This window comes from Poecilia reticulata, linkage group LG7 (genome assembly GCF_000633615.1).
Source record: "Poecilia reticulata strain Guanapo linkage group LG7, Guppy_female_1.0+MT, whole genome shotgun sequence".
NCBI classification, from domain to species: Eukaryota; Metazoa; Chordata; class Actinopteri; order Cyprinodontiformes; family Poeciliidae; genus Poecilia; species Poecilia reticulata.
Genome location: NC_024337.1, coordinates 29,666,397 through 29,683,910, shown reverse-complemented (window position 1 = coordinate 29,683,910; position 17,514 = coordinate 29,666,397). Strand labels below are relative to the sequence as shown.

The window sequence follows — 17,514 nt, the reverse complement described above, 5'->3', positions numbered from 1 at the left end:
CAGTCTGATGTTCAGTCCTCACTTTGCCTTTTCCTCGTACCTCATGCTCCCTCCCCTTGTTCCCTGCCTCCCACCCCCTGCTGGCTGTGTATGTCACCGTATTCAGGGCTATGTCGGGGACGCCTGGAATGTCTTCGACGCTCTAGTGGTGATCGGCAGTGTAGTCGACATCATACTCAGCCAGGTAGAAAGATGTCAGACTGTGCAGCTCTGTCAGCTCCTCTTCCTGCTCCTCCAGATGTTACTTTTGCTTTTCTCCTTTGAATCCTTCCTAAACCTGTTTCCTTTTTCCTGTCCTTTCCTTCCTGTCCTATCTTTGTGTGGGCCAGTATGTCAACATAAAGGCTTTTTGTGTGTCAAAATCTTTCGCCGCATTCAGCGTCGGTCACTGTAAAAAGCAAAAGTTTCAGTGACTGAAACCATACTTATGAAATCAAAAATGTTTTTTAATTTATTTTATGTTCTTGTTTCCTTCTTTTAGCCTCAGCATTCACATAAACAAACACAAAAGGATTTATGACAATAATTGGCTAGCTACTGCTGAACTTTAAATGCCTGCGCTCCCACAAACTCTGACAGGAGGACTCTGACATTCATCCTGTTTTACTGAAGCTCAACTTTTTGATGTACTTTTCTATCTGTCAAACGTCTTTCCTTTCTTACCTTTTCTTCCTACTTGCTTTTTGTCTCTGTCTATCCTCTTTTCTGTGTGTCTCTGTTGCCTGTGCTTGCAGAACTATTTTGCTGATGCATGGAACACGTTTGATGCCTTAATTGTTGTGGGTAGCGTGGTTGACATTGCCATCACTGAGATCAATGTAAGTAATCATCTCTCACACGTCTTTTCTGTGTCGTTCCCTGCAGGAGCGCCTTGTTTTAGCATCAGAGTTGCATTCAAGAGCACAACCTTCTTCTTGTTTTTTTTATTGGATTTTTACAATGGTAGCAACAGATTTTATAGACATACACATAGATATCCACTTCAGTTGTTTGTTTTAAAAAAAGAGAGGCACATCTGTTCAAACTCCATGTTGTTTTTCTTTTAAACAGTTGTCTTTGAATGCAACTGAGCTCAGCTGTTTTACTTGCTATCAGCATTTATGTTTGCATTTCCTTCAAAAAGCAGCAACGTTCAGCGCCGCTGCTGCTGCTGCTGCTGTTGCTGCTGCTGCTGCAAGGTTGCTCCATGTCCTGGTTTGTGACTCATGTTAGCTCTGGTTTCATGCTTCCTTCCTGTCCGCAGCTAAATGTTGGTTTATCCTGAGTGAGTGGTTGGGGGGAAAAACACACTGCAGACGATTTTTAGTGTAGAAAGACAAATCCTACAGAAAGAATTGTGAATGTTTTATGAGAGCATGCCTGCATTTCGTCACACATAGAGCAAGGGTTAGTTATTGACCAAAAGCCGGGACATAATTTGGGTCTTGTTTTACATTTTTGTACCCCACAAAATGTTTTTCCTCATAAGTTGTGATATGCATGTGTTTTATTTTTAATCCACTGCCTTGTAAAGGTTGCTCACACCTCATTAACGTTTTCACCTTTTGTCACATTACAACCTCAGACTTTTTAATAGGATTTTAATAGAATCTGACATAATAAACTACAAGTGATACATAATTATTAATTAAAAGGAAAATAGCTCCATCCATCCTCTTACCAACTCAAACCTGAAGCATCATAACTACAAACATCATCATGCTTCACCGGGACAATGTGCAGTTTAAGTCTTATAGCACAAATAGTTACAAAAAAGTAAAATTTTAGTTTCATCTTAACAGAACAAATTCTTCCACACTCTTGTTGTGTCCCCTATATACAGATAAATAAAACAAACAAATAAACAATAATGACTATGTATTATTTTCCTTCCACCTCATTACTTTGTGTTGGTCTAAGATTCCAGTGAAGTATACTTAAGTGCATGATGACAAAGTATGAAAAGGTTTAAGGGTAATAAAAGTGTTTACAAGGCATTTTTACGTATTCGGTGTTCCTGCAGATGTGTCAAAGCTTTTGCATGAGAAGCTTTACACTCCTGATGAAGTTCTCTCAGATAAATTGTAAAGGTTTTCTGCCTGTCATGTATGTGAAAAGAATCTGTATAAAACAAAAGTAGCATAAAAATGTGAAGAATGGTTTGAAGCTGTGCAGCTGCAACTCGAATTAACGTTAGACTTCTGGTTTCAAGTCGGCAGCCATTCCCGTTGTCAAGGTGATAGAGGATCCAGGGGTAAGAATAAGCCCCACCTCTTTTGTCAAGAACGTCATCCCTCTGTCGTCATCTGAAAGCAAAAGCATCTACATCGTTCTGTTGTGACAGTTTTTGTCGAGAGATTGTCTTTAAAGTCAACAAGATACTTTTATGAATTGTAGAATTTGTTGTAAGTTAAGTATTTCAGTTTGTGTTTGAACTGTCGGTATCCCTCACTGTCACAGTCTTGTTTTGGCTCTTTCTGGTTTGTTGCATTTTGGCATAAGTTCCACTTCGACTCTGCATCTCATCTTGTCCGGGCGCATGGCATGATGGCACACAGGATAACACGGAGATGTTTTTTGTTATACATTAAAAATGTTTGACTAAAGTTTTTAAAGACAGATTGCCAACCATTTCTGTTTAAGTGTGACATGGTTGTGTAGTTCAAAGCCAGGCTAATCCTCATGTTGTAGTTCTAAGACATGGTTTGTTTAGCCTGTACTTTTGGGATATTCCGTCTGTTTTGATCAGCCACTGTGTGTAAGTCATTCAGGTCTGTTAATGCTGTGATGTAACTCTCAGTACGACTGCATGCAGGTTGGTTGTTGTCATAAAGCAGGACAATAATACTTTAAAGGTCTTGGATCCACCTCCTTGTTGGTTTGTGCTCCTTTTTAGTTCATTCATGCATATTGAATGGTTGCATGTGTCACTGACTGCATGAATGAATGAGTAATGCAAAGCCCTGGATACTACAAAGGTACTACCACTGGCTTATTGGTGTGTTGGTTCCTCTTCACATCCAGAACACAGAGGACAGCGCTCGCATCTCCATCACCTTCTTCCGCCTGTTCAGGGTGATGCGACTGGTCAAACTCCTGAGCAGAGGGGAAGGAATCAGGACTCTGCTGTGGACCTTCATCAAGTCTTTCCAGGTGAAAAGTCTTAGACCATGCAGAGTTGTGAAAAAGCATTTGCAATCTCACAATCTGTGCCGTTTGTGACATAGAAACAATATAATGCAAAATTTAAATCGTGGACTTGAGCTGCTATCGCAGAAACAAAAATAATTTTCTGCAATCAGACGAAGCTCAGTGTTTGCTTAGTCTGCTGTGTGCTAATTATACAGAGTTGGGTTGTCACAGAGTTTCTCACATGGAGTCTGGGAACCATCGTTTCTGGCTTAGCATTAAGATGATGACAAAAACCTTCGACACATTGAAAATGGAGGAGCGCTGGATTCTTATCTAAGCCCTCCCTCAGCTCCAGTAGACTGAAATTACAACAATTGTCATGTGAATGCAAAAGGAAGTTAATAATTTTCTCTAGGTTATACAAATAATTAAAAGAAGTTATTTTCTGAAAAACCTCTAGGATCTTGTAGAAGTCAAACATTGCTACGCAGATTAGCAGGAATGCTTATTGCTACAAAGCAATGCAAAATATCTCTGCAGTTAACTTTAACAACTTTGATATACGCTGCAGAAAAGAAACTCAATAATACTTTTTATATTTTTTATTCCACAATAGGCTCTTCCATATGTTGCCCTCTTGATAGCCATGCTGTTCTTCATCTATGCTGTAATCGGGATGCAGGTAATCTTGTCTGACGTGTAGATAGATGTTTGGAAAAACTTTCTCATCCTCTACAATGGCTCGTTCCAAATACCCTATTTTTTTAGGATCATATCTGTTACTGTAGCTTTTGAATCTTACTTTAGCAGATTCTGCTTTTAGGTGTTTGGAAAAATAGCAATGGTGGACGGAACCCAAATCAACCGCAACAACAACTTCCAGACCTTTCCCCAAGCCGTCCTGATGCTGTTCAGGTTTGCACATTTTGCAACTTTCCTTAGCACAATCATTGTCAATACTAAGTAAATATGTGTAGCAGCTGACTAAGTCACTTTTCTTAATCCATGTCAGATGTGCTACAGGGGAGGCATGGCAGGAGATCATGCTGGGCTGTCTGCCGGGGAAGCTGTGCGACTCAGAGTCCGACTACAACCCGGGAGAGGAGCGAACCTGCGGCAGCAACTTTGCTATAATCTACTTCATCAGCTTCTACATGCTCTGCGCCTTCCTGGTACTCCTCTGGACGTCTCACCGTTGGCCCTCATGTGTTCACCACAGACCTAACAGTCAACCAGATTTCACAGTAAAACAATTGATGAAACGGTTCAAAAATACTGGATGTTCCTGTTTCAGATTATCAACCTCTTTGTTGCGGTCATTATGGATAACTTTGATTACCTGACTCGTGATTGGTCCATTCTTGGCCCTCACCATCTGGATGAATTTAAAAGAATATGGTCTGAATATGATCCTGAAGCCAAGTAAGGGCAAAAAAAAAAAAAAAATCACAATAAATAAGTTTTTGTTAGGTAATGTTTATTTTTTTGATAATTCTTGGAACATATTAATGCCTTTCCTTTCCACGTAATGTGTTCTTAGGGGTAGGATTAAACATCTTGATGTGGTCACTCTGTTGAGGAGGATCCAGCCTCCATTGGGCTTTGGCAAGCTCTGTCCTCACAGAGTCGCCTGTAAGGTGGGTTTATGCAACTCACAATCTCATATTTGCAGAAAAACCCCTCCTGCCTTTACACTGATGCATCTAAACTAATATGAAGCTTGAATTCTGTTGCAGCGACTGGTGGCAATGAACATGCCGCTCAACAGTGACGGGACTGTCATGTTTAACGCCACCTTGTTTGCTCTAGTCCGCACCGCCCTGAAGATCAAGACTGAGGGTGAGTCTACAGCTCAGATTGTCGAAATCCTACAAAATTATTATTATTATTTTTTATTTTCTCATTGATAATTGCTGCATGGCAGAACAATAACAACAAATATGAAAACTGTTAGGTTAGGAGTCATGATGTTGTTCATTTAGAAAGATGCATGATCCATGTTATGCCACCAGAGGGAGTTCAAATCCACCCAATTCAATGGTCTGTGATGATGTAGTTACAGATGTCATCAGATGGTGTTCTTAACTTTAACTCATTTATTACCACTGTAACATTTTCACTATCTTTGAAGGTAACTTGGAGCAAGCCAACGAGGAGCTGAGGGCTGTAATCAAGAAGATCTGGAAGAGGACCAGCATGAAGCTGCTGGATCAAGTAGTGCCTCCTGCAGGCGGTCAGTGGTCATTACACTCAGGAAAACGCTTTCTGAGACCCAGCCACGTAAAAACATACAAAATGTGTGAAATGCGGGCTGAAAGAAAATGTTAAATAGACAGAGTATTTGTTAGGAACAAAAATGACATTCATTGAATGGGAGGGACCAAATATTACACAATATGACTAAAGGAAACAGAAGCAAACAACTTTCGTATGTTATTTTTTTAGATAAAATTTGGGTCACTTGTTAAAATGTTGATTCTCTAATTCTCTCAATGCCTACAGTAATAATTATTTAACAGATCTTTGCGTGTTGCAGAGAAACGACAATTTTTTAAACCCACAATCCTAATAGTTTATTTGACCGCTTGCCTTATCAATTCTGGGCATTTTTAAATGCCCAGAATTGTCCTAAAAAATTAAAGGTTCATTTGTTGTTTATTGTAGCTCGTTACTTAAATGGTTGCTGTTTGAAACCTGCTGTGTCTGGAACTTTTCCATGTTTGTTATTTTGCTTAAATGTGACTTCCTGCGCCTGAGTAGTTTTTGCAGCTTCCACACTTTGTTTGCGTTAGTTAGTCAGAATCAGTTATGCTGCATGTTTTTGTGCTTTAATTTGTGAATCCTTCTCTCTTTCTTTTTGCTTATGCTATTTTTGTTTCTTGCAAAGCATCTCTCTTCCACAGCTTTCTCCGCTTTCAGTTGCTGGCATTGTTTTTCTTCTCTTTCTGCCGTCCTGAGCTCTCTGGAGTGGTTCTGCTTTGGTCTGGTGGCATGAAACTAGTGATACCTCTTTTTTTTTTAAAAAAACAACTTCAACAAGCTCTGTACAGAAAAAGAACCAATGGCCGCTTATGCACTCTTCTCACTATGAATCTAATGAGTAACTCTAAAACTTTAAAGCACATATTTAAAAAAAATATCTAATTGAAATACTACTGATATTTTTTCTTAAGATAAGACTTAAGAGTAAACTAATGGTTAATTGGTTCTTTTCCTGAGCAGAGCCTCTTGAAGTTTCTCTCTGGCTGTTTCAGGTGAGGTAGAGACGCTTTTTCTTTTCAGTCTATTCAAGTAAGAAACACTTCCATCCTAAAGCGTCCACTTCCATGTGTCACCTTTGCTTGACCCCATTCTGGCAACAAGAGAGTCAAAGAAAGGTGGTAGCAACTTTTGAAGGGAACTCTATTACTCACCATGATTCAGCTGTGTTTTGTTTTTCTGCTCTGCTCCCCATTCTGCTTTAGCAACAGCTTATCTGAGGAATCAGACTCATACCCGATGGGCCTCCCTGCATGGCAGATAGAACGAGCTTGTAGTCACAGCTTCCTCCCGGGTGAACATCCTTTGTTCATTCTGCGAACCCTCGTGATTGATAGTGTAGATCTGACTGATTTTCCCGTGCTCTGCTGTTGCATGGACTTCCTGCTGCAGATTACGTTGCTCCAAAAAATGTAAAAGAAAAAAGAAAAAACATCGACTTTTCTTTCTGTAAAGGTGATGACGGACAAATTGTCTTTTTCTATGACATGAAGCAACAGGAGAGTTTTAAAATGCATTTGCGAATGATTAGATCTTCCTTTGTATAAACACAGCAAATCACTTCTCAGTAGGTTGTTCCAGACATGATATCTTGATTGACTGGTGAAATTGTCCACAAAGATTGGTTTTCTTATCCTCCTGTAGTGTTTTGTACACAAAGAATAAGTTCAGTACTTTGGAAACAGGTTTAAACATTTTTGGACAACCCCAAATGTTCTGAAAAAGTTTGAAAAAGTTGCGTGAGTCTGAAAAATGGCAAAGCACAAATGTGGATCCACCAAACTAAGTGGCAAACAAGTTCACTTCAGATAGAACTCTAGAGTGCAAATATATTTGAAGACAAAAACTGGACAAAGTTGTACAAAACAATTTGAATGGAACTAAAACGTTTCCCGTTTACGGTGTTTAATAATATTAAATAGTTCAGAGATGACAAAGTGTATTTGTGCATAAAGGGCAATTTATGGACAATTTATGTAAATTGGCCTCTAATCTTAAATTTCTGGTAAAGCTCTGGCCTACTGGTAGAGGATTTAATTGATTCTAATTTATTTTTAAGAACTGCAATTATCAGCACCCTATATCTGCGTGCGAGAGCAGTCATACCAGCTTTTACTGATATTTCTAAACAAACACAAAAGGTTAGCTAAATTGGGATTTTTAAGCTGTTCTGAAAAAAAACCTGAATTGCTGCTTAATGTTAGCATTAATAATTGTAAGCATCAGTCTCCGGGTCCATTCTTCATTGTGTCTGAACCTTCATTTTGAATCTAACTTTGCCTAAAATCTGATAACATTTCTAAATGCATCATATTTCATTACAGACATATAAGAAACAAACACAACAACAGACAAAACCCGTCTTTAAGTGTCAGCCGGACACAACTAGAAACTGCTCCCTACGTATTTCCTCAGGAGACGCTTCTGAGCGAAGCGTGTCGTTGGTCGTGCAACGAACACTAATTCAGGAGAATTAGTGTTTTTAAATCAGAGCAATGTTCTGTGTGTGTGTGATGGTTTGTCTGCTTCAAACTGTCGATGCGAGAATACGTCAAGTAAAGACTGTGGACACAAACTTCTCTAAGCAGGATTTTAATTCAGATGGTCACATATAAAAAATGACAGACCCCTGCACTGATCTTACGCTAAATGTTTAAGGATCCCTGTTGATCTTTAAACACAAACTCTTTTATAGGATTCCAGACCGAACCAACACACAACCATATTTGGCATTCCCCAACACATGGCTCTAACTTGACACACACTTTCTGTATTTGGCTTCCCTCACTCTGTGGTGTCGACTATCTTTAGGCACATTCAGGCATTCGTACCCCGTGTTTCTGCTCCTCAGCATATAGAAACACACTTCAAACACACTGAGGCATTTGAAAAAAGATCAGCTCAGGACACAAGCCAATGTCTAATACCAAATTATGTTCACATATCCCACTTTAGATGTTTATTGTTTCTAACAAATAAGAAAAACGGTATTCTGCATACATGACTAACGCTACAAAAGCTGCTAAGAAGAATAGAGTACGAGAGCTGAACTCACCTGCAAAATGTAACTTTATGTTTAACTGCATTCTAAGATTTTTCTCTTCTTTTTTTTGGACACTTTTCATGCTGTTCAAACTCTTTTGTCTGATTTTGGGGTTGTATTTGTAACAAAACCTTTATGGTTGTATTGGTGAGCAACTGTCTAATCAGTCAAGCATCATTAAAGAGGTCATTTTAGTCTCAATAGACTTTATTTTATGATAAATTACTCATAATTGGCCAGATTGTAATGCTTTAGATCCCCCTGAAAACAACCCTAACATCCTCCAGGGTATTTTTGAATGTGGTGTGTTTGGGATCGGCTCGGCTTACAGCAGAATATCAGCAGCGCTGAGGTGTTTGGGTCCTGACGTGGGAGGCTTCTGGTGTGTTTGGTCTGTTCACTTAGATGACGAGGTAACAGTGGGGAAGTTCTATGCCACCTTCCTGATACAGGACTACTTCAGAAAATTCAAGAGGCGCAAAGAGCAAGGTCTGGTGGGAAGGAGGTCTTGGGAGAACACCACTCTGGCCTTACAGGTGAGTAAAAATAGTTTGTATCTCAAACTCTTTGCAGATGGGAACTAAATAAATCAAATAATTAAAAAATGTATATTATTTGATTGAATTCTTAAATGTAGTGCCTTTTTAAATGTCCCATTTAAGGAGTTTTTGTACATTTAAATGTGGAGTTGTACGTTTTTGTTTTAATAATTTTTCATTTTGTTTTAATTGCTCGAGTGAAACAAACATTTTTAGAGCATTAAAGCAATTTCTTCAGTTTATTTTCTCAAATAGAAAATAATACTCTACACTAGGCTTGTTCTGTGGTAACCGGGGTGTGATTGACGGAACATTACGCATGCTTGGTCTCTACAGCAGAAGATTTTTTTTGCCTTTGCTGATGCGGATCAGCAGCACAGCATAACAGCAAGAAAAAATAAATAAACCTGATGATTCTGAGGAACCCTAATCACCACCATGTTATGTTCCCACGATGGAGAAACTCTTTCCCTTTCAGTGAACGACTGCACAGCTTTGGGATTCCTCGGAACAATGTCCTATAAAACCGAATAATGACTGACAATCATGTGGCCTGCTTGGTAGTTTTGATGTATTTAGTTTGGTGCTTTTTCTTGTGGGTCACAAAGTTATTATTTTTTTAAATTATACAAAAACTTATTTATTGTGATTTTTTTTATTTTTATTTGCTTAATGATAAACTAAACATGAACTATTTTAATTAAAATTACAAAACAGTACATTTCTTTTAAATCTTTGTACAGCTGAAACATAAACAGTCATGGATGTTTGCCTTAAAATTGTTATTATTATTTTTAAAAAAGGCATACGATTTTCTACATTTTTTGTATTGATTTTATTATTTAATAGTAGAAGAAATGCTTTTTAGTAACGCATAACTTTTTATGCTATCCTTAAAAGGAGAAAAGTAATAAAATCTTTCAATTAAATTAGTTTATAAGGTTGTACTGTGGAAAAGTAATGCTGTGAATCCCTCTGATTACTTTGATCAGATTAATTGATGGAGAAGGTGGTAATAAAAATAAAGTATTTCAATGAAAACATTGCCACATCTGAGGAAACAAGCAGGTTTCCAAGTACCAACACTAAGTATTTTCCATGATGAACAAACACACCCACACAGGACTGTCTTTTTTCTGTTTTTGTTAAAGTAATTATTTGGCTTGTTACATCCTAATCTTCTAAAGTGATTCTGTAAAGTCAGGTTTAACATTTAAAGCTATAGTACTCACCCCAACAATAAAGCTACTCCTTAAATTTGATTTAAATCCATGTTTTAGTCCCTACATTCATAATTCTCACACCTTCAAGTTGTTCTTACTTTGCAGGCCGGCTTGCGCACCCTGCATGACATTGGACCAGAAATTCGCCGAGCCATATCATGTGACCTACAGGAGGAGGGGCTTGTAGATGGAACAGGAGAGGAAGAAGAGGAGATTTATCGGGTAAAAAAAATTTTATATAAAAAATTAATGTATTTTTTAAATGTACTTCCATTTGGTTGTACTTTCTGCTTGTAGAAACAGTCCAAGCGCCGAAACAACCACCCAGTTGTTTTTTGGGTCAAAGACGCTTCATTGTGCAAGTGTGCATTTGCTTGAAGACATTTTGACATTTAAAACATAAAATTTTGAGGTTTGGCCCTAAAACAGCTCATTCCTAAAGGAGCTCAAACTGATTTCTCCTCATTACAGAGTACAAGTTGAAAACTCAAACTCTGAGAAGGATTTTTTGCAAAAAAATTTAATGAATATGTTTTGTACAGCCCATATGGTAGCTTGTTCAAGGAAGCATAATAGATCTCCTTTAATGTTTTAATGTACACTTTGATTGTAAAAAAAATACGATGGTTGGTTGAGACTTCATAATAGAAAAAGGAGATTAGTCAATTTACAATCAAGTAATCTGGTTTGTTGGTCTTTGCTTTTTGTTAATGTCTGTTATCTTCTCAAAGCGCAACGGCGGCCTTTTTGGGAATCACGTTAACCACGTTGGCACGGATCATCCCCAGCCCACTACCGTCACGCAGCGCCCCTTACAAATCCTGCCCATCTACTGTACTCCCTCTGCCGCGCCCACTCAGATTTGCAGGAGAGCCAGCAGCAGCGACAAGGAAGGAGAGACGGAGATGAACTCCTCACCCATCCACTACAACCATCATCCTTCCCCTCATCTGTACGATTACCCTCACTGTAACTCCACCTCCCCTCGGTCCCCGATACCTTCCAACGCCAACCTCAACAACGCCAACGTGCCCTCGCTTCTCTCGATGTCCTCTGGGAGGCAGCAGACGTGTTTATTACAGAGATGTCGCCCGTCTTCAGCAAGAAATAGGTCATCGACATCTTACAGCAGGGGGCTGCACAACAAGCAGTGGAAGTCCCACTCCACAAGGTGGGTTACAGAAACCGCATCCTGTTTTAGTTGGCCTGTATTCACAGCTTTGGTTAAAATGGTAGCAGTCCAACATCTTTGTTAAGTTTGATAAAACTACTATTTTGATCTCAACTGAAAAATACATCTAACAGGTAAAATATTATGACCAGTTTATTCTGCAAAGTGAATTCTTCTGATCGTGCGATCGTCCAGGTACCTGCCAAAGACGGTCTGCAGTTCCTGTGTAAAAATCCAGAATCGAATCTGTTTAAAAAAATTATAGACCTTTAAAATTTTCTCTTGTTTCCACTGCTCTGCTTATACCATTCATCTCTGCCTGAATCGCCTCGTCCTTCTTTAAATGGATCAGGACGCGCTACTATGAGGCCTATATTAGGTATGTAACCAATGCAGCCACTGAAATGACATACAACGTACAGCTTCACAGCTTTTGATGCCGAATCTGTTTTGGTTCAATTTGCAGTCGTGCTGATAAAATCTGACATCTTTGCTCTCAATCTAGCCTGGTAAAAACCGGCCTCATGTCCTGCAGTGTTTGCTTTGTGCAGAGGGGCTGTAAGCCAGAAATAGATACTACTCTCAATCTAGATGAGAGATTCTAAGAAATGACAAACTGGGTGAATGGAATGGAATTTAAAATAACCAAAATTACAATACGTCTGTGTGATTTTGCTAACAGGTCAAAAAATGGCGGAGCGCTTCACCCGACCATTCGCCGAGAGGAGCCAGGTGGCAGGGACAGCGATGAAGAGCGGGAGTCTGGGGAATACTTCAGCGGGGAGGAGTTTCACGAAGACGACATCATGCTTACCAAGGACAGGTTATCCAAGTCGGACTTCCATGATGCTGCAGACGGAGATTTGGACCCTTTCAGGGACGACTGTGAGTCCGAAGGTTACTGTGACGACGACAAGCAGCCGATATGCCAGGATGACCGGCGGTCGCCCAGGAGATGGTTTTTACCGTCCCCCCAAGGTTCAGCTGCTTTCACTTTCATATTGCTTTTATCATTAAGTTGCTTGAGTGATTGAACTTTTTCAGATCTGCAAATACTGGAACGTTTGACTCAAAGTACCTTAATATTATTTAATTTATATATTTTAAAATTATTTGTAGTAAATTGCAGCACGTTATATTTGATTTGACTCTTCTGTGTTTAAAATCTTGCTTGTTTCCTCTTTTTCATTCGACATTATAAAACAAACAATATGTTTTTTTGAGTATGTCAGCCTCAAAAACCCTGAGTCTGAAAGAGTTTCACTTCTTGTTTCCTCTAAGCCTGCAACACACCAACATTCAGCTTTGAGTGTCTTCGCAGAAGAAGTAGCACAGATGAAGCTCCTCCATCTCCGTCATGCACAGCTCTTCCACTGCACCTGATGCAGCAGCAGGTACACCTGCGCCTGTAGCGTGAGGAGTTGGAAACGAGTGAAATGTGGCCGATGCCCCGACAGACACCGGTTTTGTCTCCTCTCTCCCGTTCAGGTGATGGCAGTAGCCGGTCTGGACGCCACCAGGATCCCACGTCTGTCACCTACCAGGTCGCTACGCTCGTGGGCCACGCCTCCCGCCTCCCCCATCAGCCGTGACTGCGGTCCCTGCTACACCCCACTCATACAGGTCTGATCGACGGTGGTCGACCGTATGCATCGCTGTAGAAATGCAATTTTAAAATCGGGGGGTCCACACATGTCTAAAAAGTCTGGGACTTTTTCATCTCATACATGGAATTTCCTGTGACTTGTGTCGTCCGTATTGCGTTCTGTGATTTGAGGTGGATGAGGCTGCCAGTACCTAGCTGCTAATGCACACTTGCTAGCTAGCTAGCTTTTTTCTGTCTATCCGTAAATTTTTGTACAGCGCTGTATCCAGTGTGAGAAGCACAAAAAGTGCTGCCAAGAGCCACAAACAAACCCAGGAAATTTCACACTTTTTGCTACGCTTGACCAGTCCCTAGATTTATATTCTATTAGGTCTTAAACTTAATTTAAGATGGCATTAAAAAGGTCTTAAAAAGACTTAAATTTGACATGCTAAAACCTGTAGATGCCCTGAAAACAATGCCTTAAAAACAGCCAGGGAACTCATGAGTTTTAGAAATTCAAACTGTAACAAAAACTCATCACTTCTTTATTCATACATTGAAACTAAATAGTATTATTAACTTATGTTTTTGGCTGTTGCTAAAAGAAAAACCCAGTCCCTGCGGTTGCCTCGCGGTTTTCGTCAAGGCTAAAGTGTGTAGTGTGTGTGTTCAGGTGGACTGGCGCAGCACTGGCAGTGTGGGCAGCATCCCTGGGGCTGTGAAGAGGAGTTCTTGGTACACCGACTGCCAGGACGGCCTGCCCAGCCGCAGCCACTCACCGTCACGGCTGCAGCTACCCGCAGAAAGCTGCTCACACTTCCTGCAAAACAGAGGCAGCGCTAGCAGTCTGGTGGAGGCTGTGAGTAAATCAGTAACTTAATGTTGCTCAGCTTTGGCCAGCAGGTGACTTGAAAACACACTTTCCCTTTAGTGAAGGACAGTGGTGGCAGCATTGTGCCTTTCTTGAGTTGACTGAAAAATGAATGGAGCTAAATTCAGGACAATGCTGGAATAAAATCTATCAGAGTCTAAAATGTGTCAGTGTGGTCCACCTTCCAGCAGGCTAGAAACCCTAAACATCCATTCAGATTGACAAAAGGCATAAAAGCTTATCCATGTGTTGGAATGGCCTGGTCAAATCTCATACCTACTTGTAGGTAAACATTTACTTAAATAGCTGCCGTTCATTCGTTCTCTTTCCAAACCCGTCCTACAGTAAAGAGGTGTCTTGGGTCACCAGCCTATTGCAGGACGTTAGCAGCTGTTTCTACCTTATTCAGTTTTTTTATCAATTGCTGCTTCTAGATTATAAAATTGCTAAAAATGTCAATTTGGACCATGTAGTTATGAAAACTTAGTTTTTTGTATGTACATCCTAAAGCAGAGTTACTATCATTATCCAGTCATGGTTTAATCGTTACTGAAGGATAATTTATTACATAAAATGACAAAAATGGCTGCTGGTTCTTATGAGTTTCTCATCTTTGCATTCTGTCCATCCAACAATCAGCTGTCGTCCTCAGTAATCTTGATAATTCAGCTATTTAATTAGTTCCATTTTGGTTTGTCTTAGCTGCTTTCACACATTCTCGCCTTCTGATCTGATTTTATTTTAGTTTTGTTTTTTTTAAACTGTCTTTTAATATTATTATCATGATCTTCCGTTTCTCCCTCATCCCTCCTCAGGTCCTGATCTCTGAAGGTCTCGGGAAATACGCCAGGGACCCCAAGTTTGTGACAGCGGCCAAACACGAGATCGCTGACGCCTGCGAGATGACCATCGACGAGATGGAGAGCGCTGCCAGCAACCTGCTGAACGGCAGCATGGGCAACGGCGACGTGGCGGGGACGGAAAGCGTCGGCTCCGACTCGCCACTCGCCAACGCGCACCAGAGGGACTACAGCGACGAGGAGCAATACGTGGCCGTGAAGTGTGAGGAGGACCTAACGGACGAGATGATATGCATCACTTCTCTATAGCAGCGACTCACCGCGGACTCTGTCTAGTTTCATTGAACGTATGGGGAATGTCTCAGCAGGCCCTGTGGAGAACAGAAAATTAGAAACAGGGATAAACGCGAGAGCAAAGTGCCTTGTTTTCTTTTTCTGCTTAGTAGATTGCAGCTAAAGCGGACACATGGTTATAAAAAAACAAACAAAGAAAACCTGCTGTAAAAGAATTAAGGAGACATGCATCTACACGCCAGCTTCCCGGAAGGCAGGCCAGTCGTTAAAACTTGTTTTGTATTTTCCTAATTGACGTCAGTTGGCTAAAACCTTAAAACTTTGGGTTTTAGATTCTGAGGATGACATAACTCGGCTTTAGTGAGGATTACACAAGGCCATAAATCACATTGTTTACTACATGAGGAGCCAACACAACAAAAACAAATGTGCCACCACTCACCACCTGCACACACAAGCAGGAAAATGAAATAGACTTCTATTCTACTGCTGTGTAAATAGTTTTAGACGGCTAAGCGTTTCTAAATCTTTCTGCCTGGTTTGCAGTTCAGATGTCAAAAACTGATTGGTTTTCCAAGGATTCCTGAAATTAGTTGCATTTTATGTGTATAAAATGTGTGATTTTACCCCTCATTGGTCAGAACTGATGAAAACATATATTTTTGTTTGCTTGTCTGAATTGGAGGGAACCAAAGCAGGAGCAGCTGAGACGGTGCCTTGTGAAAGTCGCCACGCCTCTTTCACCTTTTCCTTATTTGGTCACATTAGAACCACATTAGAACCTCATTAGAAGAACCTCATTAGAACCACACACCTCGGCGTAGTTTACTGTGATTTTACTTGATAGACTAACAAAACCGTGCATATTTGGAAACAGGAAGGAATAAAATAAATTTGTGTTCGTCATTTACAAGTATGTTGTGCATTCGATTTCCACCCCTTTTACATTGACACCCTAAATAAAATCAAGTAAAACAGGTTGCCTCCAGTTAATGGGTTGACCAATTGTGGAAAAAATTTATTTGTCAAGCAGTGTTAGGTGAAAATCAGTCAGGTTTATTAATATCTTGGGCAAAATGAGATCTTATAAGACAATCGCTAATGAACAGGTCAGAGTCAAGGCTTAGAAACCGCAGGGTGGAAAAAGAATCATAAATCAGATCTGAATGTGAAACCGTCTGGATCTTTGCGCAACTGAAATCATTCCTCTGGGGGAAAAAAACTTCAGTGTGTTGGCACAAACTTCCCTCTGACAGAGACATCAAATGATGACATAATAATGCAGTTAAACCCAATGTTAAATAAGCAATGACTTAGATTTCAGTTTCTATACGTACAAAGCTAAAGGAAGCGAAGCGCAGCAGCTGTATTTACAACAGAAACAGAGTCTACAGAATGTTGGCTTTACAGTTTTCATTCATTTTCATGCGTTACTTTACATAATATCCCTGTAGAACCTGTCAAAGGTTGTGGCTGTAATGTGACAAATTGTGAAAAGATTCAAGGGGCATGTATGCTTTTGCTAAGGACTCTATATTCAAATCAAGCTGCTGAGGGTTAAAAGTTTAGGGTTAAACATTGTTCTCTTATTTTTTATTTGAGGAGGAAATTACATATCAGTAATTAACGACTTTGTCCTCAGGCATATCCTTCCGCTCTATGTGCTTTCCTGCCCGACCTTTATGCAGATTTGTGTGGAAAGCCTAACAAAAATCATGAAACGGTTTAAGAAAACGGCTTTTGCCGTCTCCGGCGTCCGAAAATATGCAATTTGTCACTTTCCCAGAAATCATCCCAAAAGGATTTTAGTTGAGTTTATTATGAGAAAAGGCTTAAATGTAAACCATTTTACCAGATCTTGAGGCATGCGACTCTTTTACTCCCACCTATTTTTAACCGGAAACAATTCAGTATCGCCTCCACAGCTACAAGAGTTTCACTTCAACACTGTTTCACACACTGTACTTTCTTTTTTTTAATAGGAGTCAGATTGTTGACCGGCAGTGAAATCGGGTGGAATAGCTCTCACATGCGATGAAGCACACGTATAAAAAAATCTGTCTCCGTGTTGAACATTTTCTGGGGGTGAGCTCATCCATCCATCTATCTCAGCCTTGCATGTTCTCTGTGAAGCTTTTTTCTAAAGGCAGTTTCACATACAAACACATCTGTGAAGAGAGAAGAGAACCACACAGCTCCAGGGTGACCTGAGGCTCGACTTTCTGAGTATTTGCTATAACTTCGGCCAGCATGTTGTGCTACGCACTGGCAAACTACAATAACTTCAGGTCAACTTGCGGCTATCGGCTCTGGACTGTGCATGGCAATGTGTGCAATCAAAGGGCTTCTTTACTGATACGACCAATCCAAAAAAAGGGATTGCTGTGCGCAGCTACACACACTTCACCACAGGAGACACACACACACATACTGTACGTAAACAACAGGGACTAACTTATTTTATAACCACATTAAAATTGAAACTAATTCTAAAACTACTTGGGTGGATTAGGACATGACTTTTTTTTGTTTTTCTACGATTGAATAGCAGTAATGGGGGAAAACAACACAGAAGACAGTTGATATTAAAAAGTAATTTAACTAATATTTAGTGA

The 17,514-nt window shown here is 40.0% G+C and overlaps 1 protein-coding gene across 27 annotated transcripts in view; it reads left to right on the top strand.

Annotated features, from left to right (window-relative positions):
* The window catches only part of cacna1db (calcium channel, voltage-dependent, L type, alpha 1D subunit, b), a 77,109-nt gene extending 61,304 nt beyond the window's left edge, over positions 1–15,805 (top strand). For 10 of the 27 annotated variants that reach the window (XM_008414819.2, XM_008414815.2, XM_008414818.2 and 7 more), the window contains 20 exons: positions 107–184; positions 735–818; positions 2,192–2,233; positions 3,004–3,132; positions 3,728–3,793; positions 3,935–4,026; positions 4,124–4,283; positions 4,406–4,533; positions 4,652–4,748; positions 4,848–4,950; positions 5,243–5,344; positions 8,819–8,949; positions 10,281–10,397; positions 10,907–11,346; positions 11,699–11,725; positions 12,029–12,324; positions 12,628–12,740; positions 12,835–12,969; positions 13,608–13,793; positions 14,621–15,805. In XM_008414819.2, the coding sequence (XP_008413041.1) occupies positions 107–184; positions 735–818; positions 2,192–2,233; positions 3,004–3,132; positions 3,728–3,793; positions 3,935–4,026; positions 4,124–4,283; positions 4,406–4,533; positions 4,652–4,748; positions 4,848–4,950; positions 5,243–5,344; positions 8,819–8,949; positions 10,281–10,397; positions 10,907–11,346; positions 11,699–11,725; positions 12,029–12,324; positions 12,628–12,740; positions 12,835–12,969; positions 13,608–13,793; positions 14,621–14,914 (2,820 nt within the window). In that variant the 3' untranslated portion in view covers positions 14,915–15,805. The remainder of the gene's footprint in view (positions 1–106; positions 185–734; positions 819–2,191; positions 2,234–3,003; positions 3,133–3,727; positions 3,794–3,934; positions 4,027–4,123; positions 4,284–4,405; positions 4,534–4,651; positions 4,749–4,847; positions 4,951–5,242; positions 5,345–8,818; positions 8,950–10,280; positions 10,398–10,906; positions 11,347–11,698; positions 11,726–12,028; positions 12,325–12,627; positions 12,741–12,834; positions 12,970–13,607; positions 13,794–14,620) is intronic. The other 17 variants (XM_008414826.2, XM_008414842.2, XM_008414837.2 and 14 more) reach the window with 6 other exon arrangements.
* The last annotated feature ends 1,709 nt before the right edge of the window (positions 15,806–17,514 follow it).